The sequence below is a fragment of the Mesoplodon densirostris genome, chromosome 4 (assembly GCF_025265405.1).
Source record: "Mesoplodon densirostris isolate mMesDen1 chromosome 4, mMesDen1 primary haplotype, whole genome shotgun sequence".
NCBI lineage: Eukaryota > Metazoa > Chordata > Mammalia > Artiodactyla > Ziphiidae > Mesoplodon > Mesoplodon densirostris.
Genome location: NC_082664.1, coordinates 75,160,906 through 75,171,759, shown reverse-complemented (window position 1 = coordinate 75,171,759; position 10,854 = coordinate 75,160,906). Strand labels below are relative to the sequence as shown.

General features: G+C 43.9%; 1 protein-coding gene across 5 annotated transcripts in view; it reads right to left on the bottom strand.

The window, feature by feature from the left end:
* Window positions 1-1,046: 1,046 nt before the first annotated feature.
* The window catches only part of STXBP6 (syntaxin binding protein 6), a 271,989-nt gene continuing 262,181 nt past the window's right edge, over window positions 1,047-10,854 (bottom strand). For all 5 annotated transcript variants that reach the window (XM_060098185.1, XM_060098186.1, XM_060098188.1 and 2 more), the window contains 2 exons: window positions 9,528-9,685; window positions 1,047-4,082 (listed from right to left, as the gene is read on the bottom strand). In XM_060098185.1, coding sequence (XP_059954168.1) covers window positions 4,059-4,082; window positions 9,528-9,685 — 182 coding nt within the window. In that variant the 3' untranslated portion in view covers window positions 1,047-4,058. The remainder of the gene's footprint in view (window positions 4,083-9,527; window positions 9,686-10,854) is intronic.

Below are 10,854 nucleotides of genomic sequence, written 5' to 3'. Positions count from 1 at the left end.
ATTTTAAAAATATATACATTTGTATTAATTCTCCCATAAAATTTGAGAGCTGGGGCCTCCCTGGTGGCACAAGTGGTTGAGAGTCCGCCTGCCGGTGCAGGGGATACGGGTTCGTGCCCCGGTCTGGGAGGATCCCATATGCCGCGGAGCGGCTGGGCCCGTGAGCCATGGCCGCTGAGCCTGCGCGTCCGGAGCCTGTGCTCCGCAATGGGGGAGGCCACAACAGTGAGAGGCCCGCATACCGCAAAAAAAAAAAAAAAAAAAAAATTTGAGAGCTGGCTGTGGTATAATTGCTAACAAAAATTATACTGAAAGATCATCTTTGCAACTCAGTGGGTTTATAATTAGTTCACAAGAATGGTGCCTTTAAATACCTAATTAGCTAAAGGCCAAGTCCTCATCTAGGCAAACCATCTCTCTATCCTTTTTTCTCTGGAGAGTGGAGGTGGTAGCCTTTCCCTTCCACCTGCAGTCCTCCCAGGAAATATTTCAAAGTCTGCCTGCTTCACTGTGTCTATGCCAACCTACAGAGGGTTGTTCTGCTACAGTGATCACCAAAGCCACTTCCCTTGAAAGCAAATGGCGATGCAATAAGTTGCATTTGCTTTCCCATAAAAATAAATTGACGTAATTTGATCCAGTCTTCTTTCCAATTTAAAAGGACATGAAAATAGTCTGCTGAATGAGGGCACATGCAGTAATATGTACTTGAGTTGAGCACATCACTAATATCAGCAGAAAGGTAACTACTAATCAGCTTAACTGCTTTGCCCATGAGAAGAAAATAAAAAAACTTAACTCTTGCTGGATAGAAGCTCACTGTCTAAATTAAGGTTAGTTAGCTCTTTAGTCTTTTTTACATTTCAAGTTCTCCCATTAGAATGTCCGTGAAGAAATGTTATCAGAATGCTAATCCCAATTCTTAGGTCTCCTGGAGGCACACAGGGTCTTCCCATTAGCAACAAAAGTGTGACATTGCCTACCTATCTGATAGTGTTTTGAGAGATTTCCCAAATAACTGAGAGAAACAAACTTTCATCACAGAGTTCAAATATTTAATGACAAAATTAGAGTTTGCTGTATTAGTGAATCACAGAGCAGGTGTTACTTGTCTCTGAAAGGAACAAAAATGATATTTGACATCTTAGGGAACTTCTGAAGAATTAATAACTGTACAACAGACATCAGCAATGTCACAATTCTAAAAATTAAAAGCGAAGCCTATCTTTAATATCCTTTATTGAGGGCATTCTGTAAATATTTTTACATAAATGCATAACCTTTGTTAGCCACAAAAGTAGTATTAAGACAGATTTCACTGTAATTTTAAGTCTAACACGTTATTTTTTCAGAGCTTAAAAAAGTTAACTACTGATCTTGTTACATTTTACAAATACCTTCAATATGAAACATTAACCTGAATCACTACTTCCTGTACACAGGTACCTAATAGTATTAGGGAAGAATACTATAGCTACATTCCAGGAAGAAGTGAGAACACTGAGAAGTCTCTTTTCTTTACGAGTTGTCAATACAATTTAAGAAATCCTTCACTGAAATGTAGTATTTCCAAAACTCAATAGTGAGGTGCAGAAATGAAACAAAGAAATTAAATGTCTTTTAGCAAGCCACTGAATTGGTCCCAAATAATGTGAGTCGTTTTAGCAATTTTCTCTAGGTTAGATTGTATTAATATTTTGTATTGAAGCACCTTCTACAAAAGGATAGCAAAGAACCTCACGTACGTCATCACAGGGCTCGCTCCTGTGCAAGAAGTCAGGAGGTCCAGGAGGGACTGGGGTTGCTGTTTGGCCTCTTCTGTGGGCAGAGGCCTAGGTAGTAGGACTTGGACACAGGGAGGTCAAGGACATGACCACAGCCTGGAAGCAAATCAATAGAGGAAGGTAATAACAATGCAGATAGGCTTTCTTCAAATCCAGGATATTTCCAAGAAGACTTAAGTCTAAAAGGATAAGCAGAGAGTGAGGAAAGAGGGCAAGATGTGGAATACTTATATTTATGAAGAGTAACTATCACAAGTCTACTGGAGAGGAAAAAAATCTCAAATTTCACAGTATGCTTATGACCTCACCCTCTGCTACTTTAGAAGCAGCTTCACAAACACTGTTGTTAGATACTTGGCGACAGATTGAGTTTGGCTGATTGTCAGGGCGTTTTAGATTTACCATTTCAATTATTTATAACAACTATCTATCTGAAGCTAGAATTCAATTTGGGAAGATGAATATATCTGTGTGTGCGTGCGCACACGTGCATTTTCTATACTGAGGCCTGCAAAGAAAACCTATTTGGTGTGATATTTTCAGCTTTTCTTAGAAATTGTAAATGCTTCTAATGGTACTCACCAGATAGCAAGTTCCTTGCTTCTTTAAACTTTTAAGACACCAAAAGAAAAGTACAAAATATTATAGTACACTTATATAGTTTACCCTATAAATTATACAGAGAGTTTTCTTGAACTGGATCATCTCCCTAAGAGGATTCAGAAATTTGTCTCTGGCAAATCCCATCTCCCTTTTGACACATAGTGACTAAGATCATTTTTCCCCACAATAGCCCAATTTTCTATCTCCCTGGGAATGCTTTATCAGGGGAACTTAAGCTATTTAGACCAGCATAAATAATCCCAAAGTCATCATATGCTGCTATGTAAGAGCCTGCAATACACATGGCCTCAATGGGTAGGAAGGAATAGAAAGGGGTCCTGAAGATCCAGGCAGCTTAAAAAAATCAATGCATGGCAGCGGGAGGCTGAGAATGTATCTGGGATGTACAGCTTGCCTCCTTGTTTCAGGAAGACAAAGCACAGCTTTTATATTTAGCATTTTAACCTTCTAAGAAACCAAACTCCCAGACTGAAAATCCAGGCTTGTGTTGAGTGATAGAAAATCAGGAGCTGTATGAACCAACCTCATTCAGTCTGACTGCAATGTAAAGGCTTCATGACCTGTGCTGTTTTATGTCAGACCAGGCAAGTTGCAATTGCCATGAAATGCAATTTGTCAAGAAACCCACACTTTAAATTAGGTTAATAGACAGCAATAACATCAAAACCTCCAGAAATCAGATACCAAGAACCAAAGGCCATTTCCCAAGGACATCATGAAGGCGTCTCTAAAAAGGCATGACTTTGTAAAAAGAGAAAAAAGATTTTAAATGTATTATCTTTTCACATTATCCTTTACACAGACCTTTATCTGGACAAATCAATTCTTGATAAAAATCCAGGCTCTTTTCAAGACAAGCTACCGTAATTTGGGACAGTGACAAACATTCATGAATGCACAGAGGTTTTTAAATAGGCTTTTCCTTAGGTCTTTAATCTCAAATTTTTATCCTTTATATGGTAATTGTAAATAATCAGCCTGGAAACAAGTAATGGAAGAATTTAAACTGTAGCTCAGAAAGTAGATTTCTATCTGTGATTCTGATTTGTTTTTTTGAATGCTGGTGATGGCTCATGCAAAAAGTTACTACACAAAAAGCAAAATCTAAGACTGCTGTTTCCCCTGATAAATCCAATTGTTTTTTCTAATACAGATTTGTGTCTCAGGATATAGAATCTTAACCTTCAAATTAAGAGTACCTAAGAGACTGAGTGAAGCCAATCACTGCTTGACTTTTATTTCCAACCAGGAACAATAACATCTGATGTCACCACATTAAAATGTCTTCCTGCTTAATATCAGGGAAAAAATACAGTCTAGACCTAGCTCAATATATCATTTGGTCAGAATTTCATATTCAAACAACCAAAAAAAAAAAAAAAGAAAGCCTTAGAGAGAAAACACATACAGACACACGCATACACACAGTGGGAAAAAAATAAAGCTGATGCTTGCAGCATTTCTTAGCAAGATTATTAGGGAAATGTATAAACACAACACCTTTTCTCTCATATTAACATCTGAAAAGGAAAAATAACCTAAATGTCCACATTTTGGGAAAAAAAGAAGCAAGCGGAGGTCCAGAATTCTTGTAAAAACTGCTGAACAAACTTCATTTTCTCTTAAGAGGTCACCGGGAGAGGCAGTTTCTCAACATTTGTGTTTCATGGCAAGCTAAGGAGAGAAAGGGACATAAGTAAGATGTTATCAGCAGTGGGGAGAGTTCCTTTGCTGCTCCTTCCCCACATCCGCGATGAGAGGCAACACCAAGATTCTTCTTGCTGTGGCAGATCACCATTACAGTTCACAGTGGCACTTAGTAAATGTGCAGCATGTCCCTAAACAGTCCACTGAGCACTGCATTTGTTACTCGTCCTTACAGTATTGTTGTTGGTGTATGTGTCCAGGTCAGGGAGGGTGCTACGTGATGTTCCTTCATGCCACTGAAGGAGCAAATGGAAGAGCCAGAGTAGAGGCAGAATGAGTGACCTACCCTAGAAACAAAGGCCTCTGGGCTCCCAGGTTACTAGTTATCCAGGAAGACCAACACTCTCCAAATGTATTTACTGACATCTCGTAAGGTATTAAAAATCACCAACTGTAGAGAAACAAACAAGCTGCAATAATCCACATAATATCCTGGACATTCAACCAGGTCCAAAGCACTTGACAATTAGACTGTTTTACCAACCAGGACTGAACAATAGACCAAATTCAGACTTTGACTTACTGCTCCCACTGGTATTTGAAAAATGTGGTTTATTGAAATGTTGGATCTTTATAAATGGGAACACCAAATACCGCTGTATCATTCAATAGCTTCCCAAGCCCAGCTGGAGCCCATGACAATTTATTTAAGGAAATGTATGCAGGTACAAAACATAAAATTAATCTGACATTGCCTTCCTTAGCTAGATCCCTTCCAAGGAGCCCATACACTGAGGTGAAGCAGAAGGCAGGGTTGAGGCTGAATTGTGATCCCTCATGTGTCTAAGAGTCTGATATTAGGAATTAATCCCTGAGACTGGGGCTGGAGTTACTGGGGGTAGTCGTGTCGCTAAATTAATCTCTACTTGGGCACCGTCAGCTGGAAGAGCTCCAGGTGCCTGTACCTGGTGCAGCCAGCCTAAGTGAAGACCCCCCCAAGGACCTTTTGCAGTGCTGATGCCAACAGCCAGTCAACTGTCATATGGTGTTTGTGAAGCCCTGAGTGTGTCCAGGCTGCTGTGCTAAGTGCTGTGGGTTTTTGCCAAGAAGGCTAACTCCTGAACTCCAAGAGTTTACAGTCCAGGAAACATGGTGGGTGGAAATGGCAGAGCCGGGGCTCTCTCTCAGATCCGTCCCACTCCCTGGCCACACTCTGAGCCCCTCCACTGTATGGCCTCCACTTCTTGCTCCGTCTCTAGTTTTAATACATTATTTAGCAACGTGGACCATTCAAATCAACACAGGGCTGTTAAGTGTTGTGCATCATAAATACCAACCATAAATATTTGATCAGTGCTGCTGTCCTGTTATGCACTCAGCTGTTAACCTTCAGCTAATGGGCTTTGCCAATTTACCCAGTCATTAATCCTCAGCAGTGATCCTGTTGCTTCTCACACCAGACCCTGGTTACCTCTCCAGTGCAGCTGGGACTGGCGCTAAGGGGAGCCCCAGCCGGGCGGGGACGTGCCAGTTCAGCTTTGCAGAAGTACAGCTGGACTGGACATTTTGCCATTTGAGGTATTTTTGCGTAAAGGCGCATCATTTCCACGCTACCTCGTTTTGTTTTGTTTTTTCTTTAACTTCCTGGGAGTTAGAAGCTTTAGAATATGGAAGGCGTGCTGCTGTTGCTTCCCTGCTACAAATCTGCTGTATGACCTTGAGCTCTAAGTCACAATTGCTCCGTACCTCAGTTTCCTCATGTCTATAACTATCATCTCCAACTCATGTCTATAACTATCATCTCCAACTCAAATGCTTATGGATTAATGTAGATGTCAGAGTTCCTACAGAAGAGAAGTTAAAAACTTCCTTTTGCTCTATTTTTGTTTTCTTAATGTTTCATGGAACGCTTTCTCTTTCAAAGCTGTGTAAGTGACTCCATCTAAATAATAACAATAATAGAAAAACCAACAATAATAGAAAAAGTTGTTACTCATACAGGGGGTATTTTTTAAGAGGCCTGGACTCTTGAGGTCCCTTCTAGCTCAGACCCACAGGGAGGAGATGACCGTGGTAGGGACAGAGGCAGCCATTCCCTGCCTGTGAGGGAAACGCCGCTCACCACTCCCTCCCCTACAAACGTGCACTTGTGCAAAAACAGGGCAGATCACTGTTCTTTTCTGTGGGAAATAAACAGCATCTGAGGATGCCTAGGTGTGGGTATCCCTCTCGCCTGCTGACTCACCAGCCAAGGCAGGCGTCAAAGCACTGCACACAGCACTGTTGTACTTTCTGAAGCAGAGGAGAGTGAGCAGGCCTGCTCTGTGGCTGAGCTGGACTTCCCTAAGGTCTGAGACTGTACCAAGCTCATAGTTCAGGAAGGAACCACGCTTCCCAAGCCAGACTGAACAGAGCTGGGGGAGAAGGGGTGCAGACACATTTCCATTGGCTCGCAGGAGCCAAGCTCCCACTTGTCTTGATGGCAGGCTCCCACAAAGGTGATCCACTCACTAATGTACCTGGGTCGCTGTAGGAGTCCTGGGAAAATCGAGAAAGCCGGAGATAGCCTCTTCTATTGCAATCCGGAAGGTGTGCCCTACTCTCCAGCTGAGGTGGCATGCTCTTGTTCAACCAGGGAGCCCAGAGGAACTGTCACCCAGCACTGCCTTTCTCTGTCAGGGCTCTAACAAGTGCACTGTGTTTTGACATCTAAACACAGCCCACTCTTTATGAGTCAACAGAGGCATGTTTGGGGAGGCAGTGGTGGAAGGCCTGGGTTCCGTCTCTGAACTCTCTCCTCACCAGTAGGCGTGGTAGGGGCTCAGCCAGTGAAATGACATCTTCCCAGACAGCCTACACTAGTGGGACAAATCAGGAGTCCTGGTCCCTGGGAAAATAGCCACACCTAATCTCAAGAGGTCAACCTCTTCCTGAGGAATCCTGCCCATGCTGGTGATTCATAAGCACACATCCCAGACTTGCAGTTTTAGAAAACTGCAAGTCTGGTTATTATTGTGTCTCTCTCCCACTCCCTCAAACACACTAAGAGACACTAGCAAGCCCTCCCCACCACCCTTACGCCACCCACAGGAGAGGAGAAGCCAAAGTAAGTGGAGACTGCCCCCTGCCGCGTCCATCTCTAAGGAAATAGGTAACTGGCTGGCACCAGTCCTCCCAGTGGTCAAAGCCAGAGACCCCTGTGCCTTTGGTGGCCTAATCAGTTTCTGTTCTGACAGGTCCTGTTTGCAAGGGCTGCTCTGTGTTTAGAAAGTGTCAGCATTCAGCAGGAGGCCCTCCCACCCCCCTTTGGAGGGCACAAAATCTTCACCACCAGTCCCCCCCACCCCTGTGCTGGGATCCTCAGTCACATTTCTCCAACCCTCTACAGTGCTCATCATGTGATGGATTGGAGCAGGCTCAACAGAAACCATTTTTATGGAAACAATTATAACTAATATTAACTGAGGTTTATATGCACCAAGTATTGTGCTAACCAATTTATAGGTTTGAATGCATTCAATTCTCTCAACACCCCAAGAGAAAGGTACTATTATTAGTTAGCCCTATTTTACTGATGAGGAAACCGGGGCTTAGAGAAATTAAGCCCCTGCCCAAGGTCATGGAGTTGCTAAATCAAACACAAGATGTTAACTACCATACCATACGGTCTTCCCAACTACCTAGCAAACTTGGCCACAGTATCAGGGAAACAGCGTGACCAGGGCCAAGAATTCTGGCCATCTGGTTAGGTTATCCAACCCAGTGTTTGTATGACCTCCTCTGAGGCGGACAGTGACATGGATGACCTCCAGGTATTGTCTACTCCGCATTAGGAAGAATGATTTCACAGACTTCCCTGGTAACCTGGTTCATGGCCTAATCATTAACCTGAACTTTTATTTTAGCAGAACGTTATCAGTGCACCACTGAGTGCTCTCTTCTGTATAACAAGACACGAAAGAGAATTGCTGCAATATCGCCCTTCCCAGACCTGAAGACAATTAAAAAATAATTCCTGTAGTCTTCTCTTCTCCAAATCAACACTTTCAATGTTCCCCCAGACTTCCACTGCCCACCCCCCTTTTAAATCACTACAGTTGCTGTTGCTATAAATGAGGCTGGGTAGGAATTCTAACATCTCCACTCCATCATTATTTCTATATCACAAAGGCTGCAGAAGGGATGAGGGGAACCACAATTCTGAGCTTGCTCCCTCTGTGACAACCGCAGCAAGACAGGCTCTGGCCCCCAGCAGGGCTGCCTGCATTTTCAGCCAGGTTTGAACTCCAAATGGGCCCCTAAGGCAGCAGTACAGTAAGACACTGTCATGATAGGGAATTGATGACACAACAAGACAGGTCTGTGCAAAGGGGATGCAGGAAGGGCAGGCTGGATGCATCCACTCAGATCTGGATCTGCAGTCGGGCCTGGGCTTAAGCCTCGGGAAGGGGCCAGCCTGGCTGAGCTGGAGAGATTTTTCCCGTTGCTTTTCAGGTTGTCCATTCTTGTTTCCCCAGGAAAAGCAGGGTTTTCTTTTGAAGCAAATTAATTTTTTTTTTCCCCAAAGGTCACCTGAAAAGCCTATCTTGAAAGGCCAGATCATGAGTCTGACATGCCAACAATTATCAGCCAAAGTTTTTTCTGGAAACCTAAATTCAAATCACTAGCCAGAAAGGAGCTGCCCTTTGATCCAAAGTACAAGAACAGTAATAAATCCTCTTTTATCACCTGACCAACAGGGCTTCTCTTTCCTTTGGTTTGTGACTGCCTTAGATAGCTGGCTGCCAATAAAAACTCCCCCTTCCCCTTCTGAAAGGCACATTTTCAGTGCATGTGTGAATGTGCATGTGTACACCTGAGGCATGTGGAAAACACCATTCTCTGGACCCAGAGGCAGGTGGGAATTTTGCAGGCAGCTCTGCACTAGTCAGGTCAACCTTAGAGGTCCAAGGCCCCTCCACAGGGGAAACTAGCCCTGAGGTGCCCTGGGACTAGAATTTGCTTTTTATATAGTAAAGAGATAAGAACACAGGATGCGAGGCTCATGACCAGAAAAGGACAGCATGGAAAAGTAAGCACAAGAGCCCACAGTCCTCTTTCAAGCACTGGCTAACAGAGGAGGGATATTCTTACACCTGTCCTACCCCCACCCCCATCCTGTTCCCTGAAACTTGAGCCTTAAACTTCTGGGTAGGAAGTAAAGATGGTCCACATTTCCCAAAGATACGGGGTCAGAGACAGGGATGAAGACAGCAGAAACGAGATAACCAAAGAAACAGGTCCAAGAAGAAATCTTCCCAACTCTGGTACTTACTAAGTAGCAGAAGGAAACTGTATACAGGGGCCAAAAAAAAAAAAAAAAAAGGCTTGACTTTGTGCCTCCCACCTGGGAAACATACCGAAATAAAGTTCTGGGCACCAAAGCTCCCTGACAACCCAGAGATAAGCCCTCGGCCACGCTGCGGGACCCACCTTGTGTGCAGTTTCTGCAAACTGCTGGGCGCTGTTCTTCATATCTTCCGTCTTCTCCTCTGCGCGGCCTAAGCGCTCCCCGCGCTCGTTCAAGGCCTGGCTCGCTTTCTGCACTGCACTGGTCACGCTGTCGGCCGCTGAATGGAGGATGCTGTTTCCTGAAAGGGGACAGGAAGAACATCAGAAGCCGGCTCGGCTGACCTACAGTGACACCCCCGCCCAGGCTGAGCACCCCGAAAAAGCAAGGTGGGTCAGACTCTGGAAAGGCCTTGAGTGTCTAGGAAACAAGTCGACTTTTCTTCTGACTTGGTCTGACTGACTCACTTTTAGGAAGAATACCCACTGACTGTAGGACCTGGGCAAGTGCTGAAGGCTTCTTTCGCAGCCCCATCACTGATAGCACTCATTTCCATTCTACCGGCATTCTGTTTGGTGAGGCTCAGAAAGGCGGGGTCCATCTGAATTTAGGACTTGGCTTGCAAAGGTAGATGGAAACTCTAACAAGTCCATAGAATTAGGCAAGTTCAGTGAGACATAACTGGATCATATGAGCATTTCCTCTTGACCTGGGGTTTAGATGGACAACCACAGGAAAATTGGGAGTACAGAACTTCTCCAGATATGATGCTCTGTATTCCTTTCAACTGTTCCCTTCCATTTTACCCCCTTCACCCCTACATGCATAGCCCCACATAAGAAGCTATCGATCAGTCTCAAAGTTCAGAGGAGGTATGTCAGTTCCCAACCTTGAATCCCGAGCCATGGCCTGGTTGGTTGGTCCTCTTTGCCTCTGATCTCAGGTATATGAAATATGGGGCCTCAGCACTGTACTTAGCCAGCAGGTAAAAAACAGTGACAGAAACCTGTCCCAGAAGGAACTTAGCACTCCCAGATTCATGAATGAGGATACTGAGAAAGTTGAAAACCATCACATTTCAAATGGTTATGCATCCCTGACATCCCAGGACTGGAAAAGAGAATTCAACAGTGATGAAGTGGCAGATGCATAACCCATGGAGACCTAGAAACTTGCCAAATTACAACCAAAGGAGATTTATAGCTGTATTTTGTTAATGCTGAGTGGCAGATGGTTAAATGGCATTTTATATAATAGCTTTATGTCTTTGAATAAGTTTTTATTGCATCATTTAACTTTGTACCTGGGATGGATACATCTAGCCACAGACAGCTTTTAATAGAAACGTAATTTCCACTGGTCTCAGCTGCAAAGGCTTCCTCATTTCTCCTCTGTGGGAACAGTCTGTGGTTTGTGGAAAAGGATCTCAGGCAAAGAAAGTGCCTGCCCCAGAGGAAGCACTTTGTAAAT